This window comes from Elephantulus edwardii, unplaced genomic scaffold, assembly GCF_000299155.1.
Source record: "Elephantulus edwardii isolate Elephantulus edwardi_28Jun2011 unplaced genomic scaffold, EleEdw1.0 scaffold00103, whole genome shotgun sequence".
In the NCBI taxonomy this organism is placed as follows: domain Eukaryota; kingdom Metazoa; phylum Chordata; class Mammalia; order Macroscelidea; family Macroscelididae; genus Elephantulus; species Elephantulus edwardii.
The window spans coordinates 810,947-828,633 of NW_006399853.1; the positions used below are offsets into that span (position 1 = coordinate 810,947).

Here is a 17,687-nt window from a genome sequence, read left to right on the forward strand (position 1 = left end):
TTTTTGCACTTAACTGACTCCAGACTTCTTTCTTTAAGCAGCACATCATATAAGCCTATTTGGAAACCATTTAGTTTATACTAACTTGCCCTGACTCAATGGATGTATCTTTCATGCAATTCCTCTTAACCATACTTGAAGGCTTTAAATCATTCATAGTATATTTACTCCTATCAGTAGTAACATTGTTTTGCTTGAAATGACTTCTCTCTATAAACAGCTTCAGTATCCCATGTAATAATGTCAAGTCCATACTTTTTCACAAGAGTCTATGGGTGGTTCTCATAGTACAACCAGCAAAGAAGTGTATTATAAACAATGAGTAGAAAAGAAAGGCAATTTCTGATGACAAATATACACAGTTTTATTTTTTTACAGATATTTTAAATGAGCCTTTAGAAAGTAGAGAATATTTGAACCGGGCCTGCAAAAATGACTTGGATTTTGAAAGACAAATAGAAGTTTCACTTACCAAAAACAGCCAGAGGAGATGATCAGCACTGTTGTTGTTGTTGTTATGTGCCGTCGAGTCACTTGCGACTCATAGCGACCCTGTGTACAACAGCCCTAAACCCTGCTCTGTCCTGTGCCAATCTCACTGCCTCTAACACATCCATCCCGATTACCCCAGTCACTGAATCAATCAATCTCAAAGAGGGTCTTCCCCTCCTGCGCTGTCCCTCCACTCTGTCCAGCATGATGTCCCTCGATCAACACTAAGACAGCAAAAATGCCTTCAGGGAATGGCAAGCAGACAAGTTTGATCCCATTGGGGAAGATACATAAGAGTTAACATTTCCTGGGCTCACAGTGGGAGACAGCAACCGTTAGTGTTATATTTGTTGGGTCCCATCATCTACCAAAGACCTTACAGTTACTTAATCTACTGAATTGTCACGATCACTTGCTATTGAATTTACCATGGACTGCCAAGAAAACAACAGATTCATCCTGGAGAGGGTCAAACCAGGCTGCTCCTTGGAGGCAAGGATTCTCGGGCTTCGTCTGACATACTTTGGACATGTTGTAAGGAGGGAGAGGTCCTTGGAGAGGGACATCATGCTTGGGAGGGTGGAGGGACAGCGCAAGAGGGGAAGACCCTCTATGAGGTGGATTGATTAAGTGACTGGGGAAATCGGGATGGGTGTGTCAGTGGCAATGTGATTGGCACAGGATAGAGCAGGATTTAGAGCTGTTGTACATAGGGTCGCTATGAGTCGCAAGCGACTCGACAGCACATAACAACAACAACAACAACAACAAAAACCCAACAACAACTGTAAGGTCTTCAAGGAGGGACAAAACCCAGTTTAGGCCAAGAAAGATAGTTTATTTAGGAGAAACTGCTGGCTGGCTCTCAAGCAGAAAACTAGCCCCCACTAAAAGTTAGAGTAGAGTTTTATATTCTCTTACAAGTAACTTGGGGTAGAGGATGTTCACAGATGTTTTCTACAAGATAGGGAAGTGGGCTGGGGTCTCAGATAACTATTTCTGGGAAAGGGTTTAGAGTATATTCACATCCTTGACAGAGAGAAAAAGCACAGTTGCTGTTTCCTGTGACTGGATTCTTTCAGTAGCCATTCTAGGAGAGGAAGGAAAGGGCTCTTTAGTCCTGATAACTACAAACTAAAGACAGCTTAAATACAAATGCTTACATCTCCTACTATACTACGATAATTCACACTTAATATATTTTAACTATTGCATGGACAAACTAGAATTATGCTTTGTTTCCAAATTCTGTGCAATTTGGAATGTTATCTGTCCCAGGAACCACATGATTTAATAGAGGAAACTCACTGAGAGGTTTAAGAAAGGACCTGAAGTTTTGACCCAAGATCTCAGATTCAAGGCCATGTAAACTCTCTATGTAGGCAGCACCTATCATCGTCTACACAGCAGTGGGCAAAGGTCTAATGTGCCTGTCTCGGAGCCTCACTAACCTTCACTGTGTTTAACATGTATTAGATATTTCAGTCATGTTTGCTGTTTTTGACCTTTGAGGTGATGGAAACACCAAATAACCAAGAGAAAGGAGATGAAAACAGAATAACTGGGTTTCAGAATCAAAGTACAGAAGCTAATGGGAGTGTTTTCTGGTTACCACAGGTTCAATTTTTTTATATAAATATATTGGCATAAAGAATGATTCCTGGGTATATTCCATTCGTCCTTTGTTTCCTCCTCTGTATGGTGATATTATTATTGATGTTATTAAAGGTGCATTCATCAGGCCTGGCTGTCAGAGAGTTGCACTTATTTTGTGCCCACAAGCAGTTTTGAGGTAAATCTCTTGCTTTAGGGCATTAGCTGATCAATACAGATATCTATAGTGAGAAATTGTCTTCTCATCTCCCTCTGCTTGACTCCATCTTCCCAGGGAATTCTGGGAATTCTTGTTTTTTCTTTTCAATGACATGTGCTCTGGATAGGATGGGCTGACCAAGAAGAAGTTACCCCTACAAAAGAACTCTCCTTCAGTCCCCTGCCCGATTAGGAGGGAGCACACAGGAGTAAAGAGGGGCAGCTGTTCTGTACCTCCAGCAGTGTCATTTCTTCAGGCTTATAATTTCCTCCTTTATGACTTTATGTCTGGTATAAAGTCTTGTTTTATCTTTGAAGGTTAGAGGATCAGCATACCTGCAGCCCAAGGCCAAAACCTCCTAATGTTACCTTTCGTTACTTACAAGGAGGGTTTTTGTTTTAATCATTTCTGTTTATTAGAGGCAAGACTCTTGGCAGGGATTACACTTGGCAGGCAGTAAAACGTGCTAAACTGGACTGAACTCATAAACTATTATATTAATGGTCTCTTTTCCTTCTCATACTCACATCTTCTCCCCTCCGCTGCCTAAACCAACTCCAGATACTTTCAGGTCCATCGGACATCAATTTCTTTTTCTTAGAGATGCCAGATCCTTTCCCCCTACTCCAGACAATTCAGCTTGCCCTTTGCGCCTCCTGCTACCTGGGACTCTGGAACTCAACTCATCATCTTTGCATTCCCTTCTCTCTGAATGAGACCCTCAGTTTGAAATAGTCCTTTGGCTTACTTTCCTCTCTCCCTTTAGAGATAATCTGTCAGTGTTTTCCTGAGAAAGGGGGCATAAGAGATCGATTTTAGTCTTTACATGTTGAAAATATCTTAATTCTGTTCAGCTTCATAGATGGTTTGACCATTTAGAGATTTAGATATTGGAAATTATTTTCCCCTCTTAATTTTCATTTTCATTTTTATTTTATTTTACTATCCAGTGGTGGTGTTGAGAAGCATGTTCTTGATCCACCACATGTAAGCTGTATTTTTCTCTCTGGAAGTTTTTAATGATCTTTTCTTTAATAGGTAGGTATAGCTTGAGCTTGAAGGATGTGCTACATTCTCTTAGTTCTTCTTGATGTTCTTCTCTGTTCCTCTCTGGTGAGGAAGGTCTAATTCTCCTGCTGTTGGACTGCTCAATTTAATGGCAAGACTAGCCAATCCCCTTGCGGGTTTGTCAGTAGCCAATCCCCTTGCGGGTTTGTCAGTAGCCAATCCCCTTGCGGGTTTGTTGGTAGCCAATCCCCTTGAGGACTGGTAGGTAGCTAATTCCCTTGCGGATTGGTAGATAGCCAATCCCCTTGCAGATTGATAGGTAGCCAATCCCCTTGCAGATTGGTAGGTAGCCAATCCCCTTGCAGATTGGTAGGTAGCCAATCCCCTTGCAGATTGGTAGGTAGCCAATCCCTTTGCAGATTGGTAGGTAGCCAATCCATTTGTGAATAGGCTAATATGCCCCCTTTGTATAGTCCCACCCGTCTAGTAGCAAAGTCAAATGATAGCCATATTGAAAGATAAACTCCTCATTATTCATTAATTTTTCTGTTTAATTTGGCTTTGTAGATTCGAATAATTTTTTGAAAAGTTCCTTTACAACTGTTAGAGTAGGTTTTAAGCAGCAGAGGTGAATGGCCACATTAAACCGTACTCTCTTCCACCTTAAATATTACCTTTGTTAACTGTAAGTTCATAAAAAAGTAGAACCTCTTTATTTCACCCTTGGTAAACAGTCTGCTTTGTGTTGGAACAACACCGGGCATGATGAGCAGTATGTCTTTGTTGGCTATGTGCAAGAGATAGTCAAAACATTTAACAACTGGTAAGATAGGGCACCAGCCAATCAGAAGAGGTGATATCATTAGTGATACAGCTGGTGGACAATAGCATCGAATGTATGACAAGGAGGAAGCCATCTGAAACGAAGAAGATATCATGAACTGGAGTGCTAGGAAAATTCTGCAATGAGGCATAGATTTTTTTTCTCTTATCCCTGTGCCTTGAATATTAATGTTGGCCATGCAAGGGGGATTGTATAGGAAAAGAGGTAACTGAATCTCTGATGTGAAGTGAATGTCAACAGGTTAGAACTGATAAAGAACAAAGCAAATACACAAAAAGAAATCAGTCATCATTATTGGCAGGAAGGCGCTGCTGGACTATGGATTTTCAACTCAGAACTGAAGGAGTAACAGTAAAGACAAGACACAGTCTTTAAAGAAGTCTGGTCACTTTGATTTAGAATTCAGACATACTCCCTGGAGGTGTGTTTGCACTTTCCCCCCAGTTTTGAAGGAAATGTTGTCATTCAGGATGAGAGTGAAAAAACAAGATGTTTTGGTAATTCTCAGAGTCTGTAGGAATGAGACATATGTGGTAATGACATTTAACTTGAACTTTAATTAGAATTTAACATTTAACTTGAATTTAAGCCGGACCAGCACATGGGCAGTTCCTAATATCTGTACCAGAAAGTCAAACAGCTGTTTCCTTCCCCTCCAGCCTTGACATTTTAATATAAAAGGGTTCGGTTAGGTCCACATTTAAAAGGGTCTGTTGGGAATATAGTAGCCGAGTAATTCCAGTTGATGAGTGGAAACTTGACTTTGCATAATCATTCCAGGTAATACATTTGGATATAAAATTGAGACAAAAAAAATCACTGCTTTGCAACCTTTTGTGAGAGAATGAATTTGACTAAAGATCATCAGCTGATGGTGAAAACCCTGTGAGGAAGACCCTCAGTGAGGAGGAGGACACTGGGCTGCCACGGTGGGTGCAGCTCAGCCCAGCAGTGACATGAGCATCTCTGCAGAGCACAGGGCATCTCTGGCCACGCTGCGTTCTGTTACAATTACGGCCACTGCGAGTGGGAGCCAACGTGATGGCACCTGCCAGCAAAAGCTTGGAGCAGTTTTTGGTTGGCTTTCTCTTGGGGTTTGACAGGAGCCAGTCTACACTAAGAGAATGCAGAGCCTGGACTTTGCAATAGTTTGGGGCTAGATTGTGGAGGGCTGTTAAGATGCCTCCTAAGAAAATTGTGGGACTTTGGTAAATAGGACATATCTGAGGTGCTGGTGGCAGTGGCACCGCAATCACTACTTTTGATTTTGTGACCTTGGACAAATCTGTACCTACAGACTTGTGTTTTTATTTAATTATTTATTTAGGTGAGAAAAATTTGTATTTAGAATTAGCCAGCTGGATTCAGTTTAGATGATCCCAATTTTGTTGGCAACATCCAATGCAACATAATCAGGAGCAAGTCCAATATAGACTTCTTTTCTCCATCAGGCCTAATCAAGGTGTTGACTGACCTTGGCCACATCAGTGTCATAGAGCTTCTTTACAGCCTGTTTGATTTGGTGCTTATTGGCCTTGACATCCACAATGAACACAAATATGTTGTGATTGTCTATCTTCTTCATGGCTGACTCAGTGGTCATGGGAAACTTGATGATGGCATAGTGGTCAAGCTTGTTTCTCCTGGGGGCGCTCTTCTGGGGGTACTTGGGATGCCTTCGAAGTCTCAGTGTCTTAGGCCACCAGAAGGTGGGTGACGTGTGGATCTTCTTCTTTTGTGGCTGTGGACGCCCTTCAGGACTGCCTTCTTGGCCTTTAATGCTTTTGCTTTGGCTTCAATTTTGGGAGGGGCAGGTGCTTCCTTCTTTGCTTTCGTCACCATCTTTATAAGCCAGACTTGTGTTTTTACAATTCATGTGAGTAGCTGAGATAGATCTAGTTTTCTAATTGGGGATTAATATAGACCAACATTCATAAAGGAAGAGAAAAAGAGTAGATTTGAAGATACTTTTGTTCCAGTGATATGTATTTGCATGGATATTAAGAATGTTTGCAACCTTCTGTGTGTAATCCAGAAGCAGTGTGCAACCTTACTTGATACATTGTGGAGTTAGGATTGTTTGAAAATTGTAACTAATGCATCAATTTAGCCTTGACTTGTTGCTATAATGAGGGACCTACATATCACCTATTTGTGTAAGCCTGTGTCAAATAATTGAATTCAGTGACCAGATGAAAAATTAATACACACACACACACACACACACACACACACACACACACACACACACGGCATTTAGCAAGACTGGAATCCTCAAGAAACAAGAAAAAAGGTATCCCTTGCAATGGATACCGGATGATCCTGGTACTTAAACATCACAGACCTTACAGTGAGACACAAAGACATTATGTGGATCCTAGTGTGATGTAATATGAAAACACACATCATCTGTGAAATAGTTTTGCCAACAATGTTTCTCTTGCATCTAGTTGAGCTTTGGGATCTAATTTTCTGAGAGGGCAGGGGATAGAAGGATAAGGTACACGATGCCACAAGGACAGATCTGGAACATGGGGCAGTTTACAACTGACTTTATCTTTTCAGAGAGTGGCCAGGGCAGGAAGACTGACATAGGCTCAAAGACATTTAAGAGACATAACCATTGGTAATGTACAATCATTGATTAGCTGTATCTGGGGAGGGGGAAATAAATGACAAGCAATATTTTGGTGATGGCTGTAGAAGTTTGAATACAGACTGAACATTGGACTTCCTATGAAATTAGTGTCAGTTTGGTTAGATGTTATAATGGTGTTGTAAGAAAATCTTTTTTGGAAATGCATGCAAAAGCGTTTAGGGGTGAGGCCTCCTGATGTAATTTACTTTGAGGTATTTTTAGCAAGAATAGACAGATAAACATGCAAAGCAGATCTGGCCAAAGGTAATCTGTTGGTTAGCCCAGTGGTTGGTATATGGATGGGCACTGTCTTTTACTCTCTGTTGAACATGTTAAGAAGTTGAGTGAAATGGGAGAAATTACAATTCAGGGGTAGGTTGGAGGCTGGGTGAACCTCTGACTTTATTACTCTGAAGATAATCTTTAAACTGAAAATATTCCCTAAGGTTTTCTTAAAACAACACAGTAGTTTTAACCAGTAAAGAATATGTCTTTCAAGATCTCTCTATAGGGGCACAAACCACCAGCAGAAACTTGGGGACAAGGAATTTGTTAGTGGAGGGGGAACAGCTCAGAAAAAGAGGGTACAATCATTTGAAGACTGTAAATCAAGGCCGCTCAGCGGCAGAAGGAGAAAGTGAAATCGGTGTCTATTTGGCGAAATCAGTGTCTATTTGGCGTGCATATATTCAACAAAAGATACAAGACTTTCTGCGTAAGCGTGACCTGGCTGCTTTGGAAGACCTGAGTGAGTGTCTCAGAGGGCCACTTTCTAGCCTTTGGCTTCCCCTGGAAGGAGCATGCATTCTTTGAATTCACAAGAACAACAACAGGATACATGCATTCACAGTAGGATGTAGAGATGAGAGATTTGAAAGAGTTAATGTACCTCCCAGAGTGTCCAAGTTCTTTTCAGGAATGATTTACTTGTTGGCAGGGTGAGATTGAATAATTCATGCTGTGAGTGCAACGGCAAGGCTCATATGTTTGGTTGATGTTAGCTGAGTATCTTTTGCCCCAAAATTTATTCACCCAAAATTACTCCTGATGTGAGATGGGATTTTGGAGGTTATAATTTCCTTCTTTCTTTTCCTTTTTCAAACTATTTATCCCCACCTTGCAAACAGTGGAAAGTAATTGCTCCACCAACTCAGGTATTGTTGTGTGCCATTGCATTGGGACGGATCCATACATAGCTGACCCTCCAGCGGGTTCTCAGAGGTGGCAAATTGCACAGGAGAACTTTGCCCATCCTCCTCCTGCAGAGCAGCTGGTGGATTCGAACCACATGTCCTTCATATTGCAGTGAAACTTCTTTCCTCTAGGCCACCAGAGCCCCCCCTAACTCTGGTGTCGATGTTGACTAAGAAGACAAAATGCACAGTATCTTCCTGCAGTGAAACCATGCTAAAAATTGGTCTCAAAATACAGTTGTCAGTTAAGAAATGTGTTTACTGCCTCCCTCACGTCCTCTGCTTCTGATGTGATTTTCAGGGAGCTGGACTGTGCCATGTTACGTCGCCTGGAGAAAAGGATTCTGGTCGATCTTCCCAGCCAGGAGGCCAGGCAGGCCATGATCCGCCACTGGCTGCCCCCTGTCAGCAAGAACCAAGCCCTGGAGCTGCGCACAGAGCTGGAGTATGGAGTGCTGAGCCGGGTACCTGCCAAACTCCGTCCCTGGTCACATCCCGGAGGGAGGCGAGTGTGGGCCGATGGCCCACCATCCTCCAGTCTCCTTGGTGGGGTCATCTCCTGAGCTGTTAGGAGCCTCTTGACTCTAGACACTTAGAGAAGATCCAGGCTGTCCCGGCAACACAGTGTGGGCCTGCTCTTCATGATGGAGTGAGCTCTCCATCCCTGGCACGACGTAGCAGAAAAAGAAAGGGATTCAGAATCCGAGCCCCTCACGGTCACATCCTGGCCCTCCCACTTAGGAGCCAGGTGGCCTCAGGGAAGTCACTTCATCTCTGTGCCTGAGCTGCTTCGCCTGTGAAATGAGGTAACAGATAAGTTTCAAAGGATGAAAATGAAGTGTTGCGCCATGAGAAGAGCTCGAAGTGCCTGTCTTTGTCTCCACTGTCGCTGGGCCCCAGTGGAGGTCAGCTGTGAGTTGGGTCTGACTTGACGGCAGTGAGTCGGGAGTTTTCAGGAAGGTGCTGATTGCCTTACACCTTCCTGCACCACCGTTGTTGTTGTGTACCACAGTGTCGGAACTGACCCACAGCTGATCCTCCAGCAGGTTTTCAGAGGCAGTAAATCCCATGGGAGTTGATTGCCCAATCTTCTCCCAGGAGCAACTGGTGGTGCACTCAAACCAAGCACCTTCATTGGCAGTGCAGTGTAATGATCACGAATGATCGGTACAGAACCCACCAGGGCTGTTGTTGCCTCTTAAGAACGTAATCGCTGAATCCTGATAGCACAGCAGGCTGTGTCCAGCTGCTAACCGAAAGTTCAGCAGTTTGAACCTACCAGCCCGCCCCTCGAGAGAAAGATAAGCCAGTCTGTGCCCGCTAATGGGATCTATAATCTCAGAAATTCAAGAGAAGGTTGTAAAGTGAGGCAAATGAACTTAACTTTTAAAAAAATAAGAAGAATGTCATCACCACCAAAATTCTGCTTGCTGACCGGGATCTGTGGCTGTTTTAGGAGACTGCGGGCTACTCGGGCTCCGACATTAAGCTTGTGTGCAGGGAGGCAGCCATGCGGCCAGTGAGGAAAATCTTCAGTACACTTGAAAGTCATCAGTCGGGTAAGGCCGGGCCCACCCAGCACAGACTCCGGGAGGGGAGAAATGAAGATCCAAGTTTGGCCAGCAGATGGCGCCGTTCTCCTGTGGTTGGTGGGCTTTTGCATCTGCATCTCATTCCTGGTTAAATCCTCTCTCCTGAACCCCAACTCCTTCCCCCTCTGGTGTCTTGTTCTGGATTGACTTTGCCTGTAGATGAGGAACTCCTCAGGGCTTGGGCTTTTATTTCTCTGGCACGCTGTGACGTTGGGCTGAATCCATCTGAAGCACTATATAAATATTAAATAACACTTTGATAACAATACATTTCAGTCACTCCTGTTTGGAAAGAGGTGGGGGAGTCAGTCTGTGCTTTAGGAACTAACTGGGTTGCACATTAGAGAATTTTCTTTCCACCCTTTTCAGTCTTGCCTTTTGCTGCATTAACCATTAAGTATGCTGCATTATGCATTGTCTTGAAAAAATGTCTATTGCCATTTCAATTGCATTGATCACTGGAGGAGGTCGATTGCTGTTATTGTTGTGTTTTTATGTAGAGAGCAGCAGTCTCCCCTCCATCCAGCTGGATACAGTGACCACGGCCGACTTCTTGGATGTGCTGGCCCACACCAAGCCTTCAGCAAAGAACTTGACAGAGAAGTACGCAGCCTGGCAGAGAGACTTCGAGTCTGTCTGAAATGACTTTGAACCTGACCTGGCCGTAGAGGCAACCACAGTTCCTCCTGGTTTATTGGGGGAAATAGGACAACATAATGATGGAAACAGATGAGAGAAATTTATGAGGACTGTAATAACCTGGCCAACAGCATTCTTTCAAAAACCTGCAAAATTTTCATTCATTTTTCCACAGAAGATGCAAAATATTGTGTCAGTGCTATGCAAATGTACTATGGGGTCATGCAACAGAGATTTATTTTCCCCATCACATTGGCAGAAGGCATAAAATTTTGATGAATGATTTCTAGTAGTATTCTTCTTTTGTGACCTGATACGTTAATTTTGAGGTAAAAGGGATTAAAAACTTACGTTAGAATGCAGGGTGGCTCTGAGTTGGGGTAACCATCTGGTAGTTTAATAAGCTGTCTGATCAGATGGGCTCAAAGATGGACAAGGACAAAATCAGAGAAGGAACTCTAGTCTACCGCTGATTGTTGAGGGAACCCTGGTGGCTTAGCGGTAAGGAGTCGCACTGCTGACCCAAAAGCAGGCAGTTCGAACACACCAGCTATTCCGTGGGAGAAAGTTGGACATTCTCCTCCTATGCAAGTTACAGCCTCCAAAAACCCGTTGGAGGGTCAGCTATGAGTGGGTTCTGACTCAACAGCACACAACCACAACATTCATTGTTGAAGGGGCTCTGCTGGCCTAGTCCGTAGGGAGTTGCACTGCTGATCTAAAGGCCATGCTCTCTTGGCAGTTTAAACCCACTAGCCACTCTGCTGGAGAGTCTTCCTCACGTGATAGACTGTTCTGGAAACTTGTTGGAGGAACAGCTATGCCTTTGTTTTATTCCGTGTTAACAATATTCTCATCAGCTCACTCTCCAGAATTCTGATCTCATCCAGCTTTATTAGTAGCAAATCTTTACCACATGCAGGCCCACTTGGAAATGCCACTGGCTTCATTCTCTGTGCCCATGTGTTCCCTTCCTTACCGCCTACATGTAAGTGAGCCTTTTCACAAACTGGTGTGAATAGCAGAGGCCCTATGGGCACATCCTGCTGGAGCACAGGACTTACCCCTCTCCTTCTCAGGTGTAAACTTTTGTGATACCAGTTAATCATGTGGCTGCCATAAAGTCACTGCTTCCTAATCAATGTCTCAGCTGTTGACCTTTCCTACCCATGGTTGCTGCTGTTGAGGTAAAAGGGTTTTCTCACCTACATATGCTATTTTCCTTTTGTTTAATCTTAGCTATTCTACTTGGATGTTTTGATTATGGTAGCTGTAGATGATGTTTTGTAGCCTGAAGTGTGAGTCTTCCTTCTTTGTTACTAAAAATTATTTTTGCTATTGAGGGAAAAGAGACATTTTGGAGATATTTTTAAAACATCCTGGCTATTTTGAATGGGATGTTCTTAAATTCTTACCAAATGTTACATCATGGAAAGTGTAGTCAAATTGAAAATAATCCTTATACTTGTAGTCCCTGGAGTATGGGTACCTGACTTATGGACAACGCCTACTTGCCCTTTAATGCAGGGCGCTTCACGCTGGTTTAGGATGGCTGACTTGCTGGGAAGGAGAGTGAGGAGACTCTCCAGTGGGTTTTCAGAGGCAGTAAATCACATGAGAGGCAACTGCCCCTTTCTCCTGTGGAGCAATTAGAGGATTCAAACTATGGACTTCTGCATGTTGGCAGCACAATTATTTACCACTAAGCCACACAGATATACTCAAATAAGACCTAAAGTCACTACTCTAAAGTCAATGCTAACTCCTGCTGCCCAAGGATGTTGTACTGCTAAGCCAAATGCTGTGCCTCTGCCAGTTCAAATCCACACGCAGCTTTGGGGGTGAAAGATGGGAAGTCGTCTCCTGTTAAGAAATCAATGGCGGTAGCTGTGAGTCAGAACCGACTCTATGGCAGTTTGTTCTGAAATCTTTATAGGAGGGGACTGTCCATCTTCTCACAGAGCAGCTGGCCTTTCAGCCTGCAGTGCAATCCCTAACACAGCATGCCACCAGAACTCCTGTACCCTAGACGTACACGATGCTAAACACAGTGGGCGCAGACTGCTGGACTTCTCACAGTGCCCACATCTTTTTGTGATTTTTGGTTATCCTCTCTGCTGGTATTTCTTGTAGCTGATAGTTCACCTACTTGTGACCACTTCTTTTGCAATTTCATGAAATCTTAGTTGCTGTTACGAATTTGCTGTAGTTGGAAAACAGGTAAGATTGTACTTACTGTACATGTTACTTTTAGGGATAAACGGGAAAGGGATGGGAAATTCTGTGCGGAGCATGCCTGTCGCATTATGGTCCCACTAGCTTCCTGCTCATTCAAGATACACATGGTTCTGGTGTCCCTCTCAGCAAGTACACATGAACTTCACCCATTTCCACGATCCCATTCACACCTTCACCACTTCTATTCTTTTTACGTTTTCAACTTCCCCTTTTAAATACTTCCACCAGTGTCCTGTTACATATTTAACTGGTATCTTTTTCCCTCACAAAATCTGTCTCCAGAGAAGTGTGTGCACATGTCCTTATGTCATGCATTTAGGTGGCTCCTTGCTTGATCTGGGCATTACCTCCTGTTTCCTTGTTTTAGATGAAATAAAATGTAGCTCTTTCTCCCCTCTGTCCTCTTCTACTGTACCTACATGTCTTGCTCTATCAAAATCTCCACTTCAAGTTCTCCGTAGTTAACATACTTATTAGAACTGTATCCATTGTTCAGTTTGGCACAGAGGGAAGGAGTTGTGCTCCTAACTCAAAGTGTTGCCTCTCTGATATTCGAATCCCTGGTGGCTCTCTACAGAAGACAGATGGGCAGTCTCCTCCCATGCAATTCAAAGTGTCTGAAAACCTACTGGAGTCGGTTCCAGCTCAGCAGCAACGAGAGTGAGAGATTTGGGCCTTAAAAACTTACTTTGAGTGAAACTTTAGAAATCATACTGGATTTTTTCCTAGTTGGGGTTGGAGCCAAAGATGGTGAAATTTCATCTTGCGTATTCTGGGCATGTTGTCAGGAAGGAAGGCATGTTGTCAGGCATGTCCCAGGAAAAAGCCATCATGCTGGGAAAGGTAGGGGGTGAGATGGGCTGATACAGTGACTGTCACAATGGGCCTGAGGATGCTGGAGACGGTGCGGACGGCGTGGAACAGGGCACGGTTCACACCTGTTCACAGGGTCACTGTGAGTTATAGTCAACTCGCTAGCACAAAACCACCACACAATTAGGTTTACTGTTTCCTTCCCGCGTGATATTTTTGCCTTTCCTGGAATCACTGCTTTGTTGTTACATACACTTCATTCCTTAAATAGGTTCATGTTTTGCCCAGTCTCAGGTTTGTCAGATACAAGTTGACATCATTTTCCAAATGGTCACACGTAGCTGATGACCTTTCCAGGTATCCCGTCCCCTCACCCACTGATGCTCTCCGGCACTCATCGGTGACTTGTCCCTGTGGGCTCACACCTTCTTTTCCCCTTTACTCTTACGTGTGGTTTTGAGAGACCAGCTAGCACGTATGATAAATATGAAAGCCTCTATGTCTCTATTGTCAAAAGTGTGCTAACAAGTTTACAGGGCTACAGAAAATGAGTCTCAGTTCTTGGGGGGAAATGGAGCTTAATCCAACATGTGGTGTGGTATTTTCTTTAAAGCTGAGGTCATGACTCAAGTGGGCTGGGTGTAAAAGGAAGAGAGGAGGGGGCACTGGTGGGTGGAGAGGATACAGCCGGATGGCTAACTGAGCAGAGCTGGCTGGAAATCTGGACTCGCTGCTATCAGTCTTTCTAGGTGAGCAGGAACTGCTTTGCCTCTGGGATGCTCTGATATTCAGATGTTGGCAAGTGTGCATATCTGCCCCTACAATCCACTTATCCAGCCCTCTCACTTCAGTTCATGACCCCAGAGGTTCCCCTCATGGACCGTCTTGACCTGAAGTAACTCTAACCTCTCTTACCTGCTTTTTCTTCTCTGACACTTACCAGTTGTTTCTCTCTGTATTAGGTTGTATTTCTCATTGTAATTATTGCCTGTCTCCCCTATACAAGGATAAGTTCCAAAAATGCAGAACTTACTCCACTGCTATTGAATCTATGAATAAATAAAACATTTTCCACAATGGTGTAGGACACTGATGACAGGAACAATGCATTTTCTCCAGATAATATCAATTGTGGCTCCTGTTCCAAAGCTCTTCGCTCATGCGCATGACTGCGTCTCTGAGAGCGTCCTTCAACTGTCTGGCACTTGTTAAGAGCACTCTCTCGCGTTCTGATGCATCTCTGTATGTTGCAGCGCCACAACTGGAAAATGCACACCTTAGAAGCTGGAGCTGTGGTCTGTGTTGCTTTTCATGCTTTATCCAAGCGGGCATCTGATAAATATTTATAGTTGATTTCCTCAGGCATACCTACCCGCCAGTTAAGCAAACAGGGGTTAAGATGTGACAAGAAGGTAAGCACTGGGCAAAGTGAAGTATTCAAAACTACTCGGTTTTAACAAATACATAGCCCATATTATGATAAATGAGTCCTGGTGCCTCGTTACTGTCCCTTAAGGACAGCACCATGCTTTGGGGTGGCGAGCCTTAATGGCTGGTATAATTCAGAAGTCACAGGCCTTGTGCATTTATGCTGAAAAAGGCTTTTGTAAATCAGGTCCATTAAACTTGCAAATACCAGTATGGCCTTATGCAAACTAGTGCCAATATGAAAAGAGGACTCTATTGCTTGAGGCAGGGTGTTTTAGTGAAATAGATTAGTGTCATTTAAAAATTCTTATTGTAGGTGCCTGAGAACTTCGGTTCATCCTACATGACTACTTATCCCAAACCAGGCAGTGTATCCAGTGTGCGTGTTTTTCACTTTCCCCTCTACCACACTACCGTCCTTTTGAATGTGGGATAGAAGTGATGGCATGACCAGAGTGAGGGTTTCTGGTACCCGTTGCTGCAGGGGTTTCATGGAATTATGACGGAGAGTGAGGCTGCCGATCGCTGCTCCTTCCTTTTCTACCTGGTATGGTCAATGTTGGCAAATATAGAATGGGCAGCTAAACCAAACACACTGCCACTGAGTCACCATAGAGGACAGACTGCCCCACAGGTTTCCCAGCTACAGAAATCTCATGGACTCCACTGCCATCTTTCTGCCAGTCCTTCTGGTTGGCATCTGAGAGCTTAACCAACATGCCCTCAGGGATCGTTTTTGCAGACTTGGTGATATGAGAAGGAAGATAAGAAATGCGCTCCCTGTACCCTGTGCACCAAGCTTGTGCCTGGCCCTCGCTCAGTGACCGTCTCCTACAGTGGGCAGTGCAATACTCGTCGTCTCCTCAGATGTCACTTCGTCCTTTTGGAGGCTGAAGACAAGATTACAGTAAACTGGTAAAGTCACTGCCCCTGAGGTCAATGCCACACCACAGCCACTGGGGGGAGCAGTGGGAAAAGACGTCCTCCAGCTTCTTCAGTTACTCCACTGCCTCCCAAGGCCCAAGGTAGACCAGTCAGCAGGGATGGAGATGTCTACAGTCATCTTCATCTGAAACAAGACTTTTACTTACCGATAGGAACTTCTCTGTGGACAAGTCAATTAGCAAGTCTATGGGTAAGTAATAAGGAACTGCGCTACAATCCCAAAGGCATGTAGTTCAAAGCCACCAGCTGCTCCACAAGCCTCTGAAGACCTGCCAGAGGCCCATGCATGGGCTGATTCCAACTTGACAGCACACAACAACAACATTAATGTTTATTCAGTAAAATTACAAATCACAAACCAAGACTAACTAATGACCTACAGGGAAAGTGGAATGAGGTGGAGAAGCTGTTTCCTTGCCTGGGTACCTGATGCTCGGGGGACCCGACCCACTCATCTCGTCACTCTACTCCCAAAGCCATCAGGGCTGCGCACTCTGAGTGTGAGCACTAATCCAGCTCCAGAGCATCTCATCCCTTAATTCCAGTATCGATGGGGCCTTCTCCACCAGACATCTACAAGACAGTGAGTTTAAAAACAAAACTTACTTTATCCTGCTTACTCACAATTAGACCTTCTAGCATTAAATTTCTACATTATTTACAGCTCATTAGTTCAGTAACCAGCTGAGTGATTGTGCTGTAGCAGAAATAAAGCGTGTGACACAATCCTTCCAAGGGGAGAAGCGTGATGACATGCATTCTAACAAATGGGAAGGACTCCTGGTGGGGCAGTGGTTAGGTGTGTGGTTGAGAACCAGAAGACTGGTGGTTTGAACCTCCCCTCTGGCTTTATCTGTGAGAGCATGATCTGGTGATGCACCCACATAAAGAAAACAGCCTAGAAAACCCTGTAGGGTGGTGCTGCTGTCACACGGGGTCACTCTTGGTTGAAAAGTAGACAACACCTAACACCAAGAGCCCCCTGTAGAGAGAATAATAACAAGCTCATTCCATGTCACGGTCAGGGAGGACCTGACAGAGGAGGGGACATTCGAGTGAAGACTCCATACTGTTCCTGAGTAATGTCTGATGTGTCTTCTTCCTGAGCTCCTCACTGGAGAAGGTTCTCTAGCAGAATCTTATTCTTACGTGTTTGAGTCTTTCCCACAGTGGGCACACATGGCAGACACGTGTTCAGGTAACTGGCTAAGGTCTGGCTCAAGGCATCACTTGCCTAGGAGCCCAAGTAACAGGTCAGAGGAGAGGGGAGCCCAGCCATCAGGCAACGCAAGTCTCTAGCACGAAGTCTAACTGGCTTTGTCTTGGGGAAGTCCAAGTTCTGCAGAATGCCTCTTCTTGTCCCCAGGAAGACCTTCCCCACTGTAACCACTGCAGGGACAGAGCCTCCCAACTGCATTTCAGATTGTTAACTGCAGGCAGTCTGGCTACACCTGCAGTAGCAGCAGCATCTTTTTCATAAACATAAGAGCACTTATTATTTGCCTGATCCTATTCTAAATACATAGTATGTGGTTAATGCATTTATCCTCCCAGCAGCCGTTTAACAGAAGTACCCTAGGGTAGGTCAGACAGTGTTTAACTGTCAGTTGGACCCCACCCATCCTTCTGATGGTGGTCACAGCACGCTGGTCTTCTCCTCTCCAGGATGTGGAAGTACCACACAAGGACAACTGCCAGAACAAGAGGAAAGTGTTCACTTCACTGGGGGGGGTGGGGGGGGTGGGGAAACTGCCATTTACTTGGTTTTACGCTCTCCCATCCAAGACCAAGCTGATCTCTAAACAAGCATCAAACCCCAGAGCTCATTACCATCAGTGTGAGCTTTAATAAGGTGAACACTACAATGATGTACAATTACATTCTAATAATTCAATGCCTAAGAGCCCTGTAAAACAATTGCAGTGGTCCAGGATTATCACAGTATGCAAATGCACCAGGAAAATCATTACCTACTTAGTCCCTTTCATTTCGGTGGGTTTAACATGAGAAGGATGAGCCACGCTACAAGATGAGATTTCATTTT

At 44.2% G+C, this 17,687-nt stretch overlaps 1 protein-coding gene across 1 annotated transcript in view; it reads left to right on the forward strand.

The window, feature by feature from the left end:
- KATNAL2 (katanin p60 subunit A-like 2) overlaps positions 1-10,220 on the forward strand; it is a 58,143-nt gene extending 47,923 nt beyond the window's left edge. Inside the window, exons 13-15 of the mRNA XM_006891693.1 lie at positions 8,290-8,452; positions 9,445-9,547; positions 10,081-10,220. Coding sequence (XP_006891755.1) covers positions 8,290-8,452; positions 9,445-9,547; positions 10,081-10,220 — 406 coding nt within the window. The remainder of the gene's footprint in view (positions 1-8,289; positions 8,453-9,444; positions 9,548-10,080) is intronic.
- Positions 10,221-17,687: the final 7,467 nt, after the last annotated feature.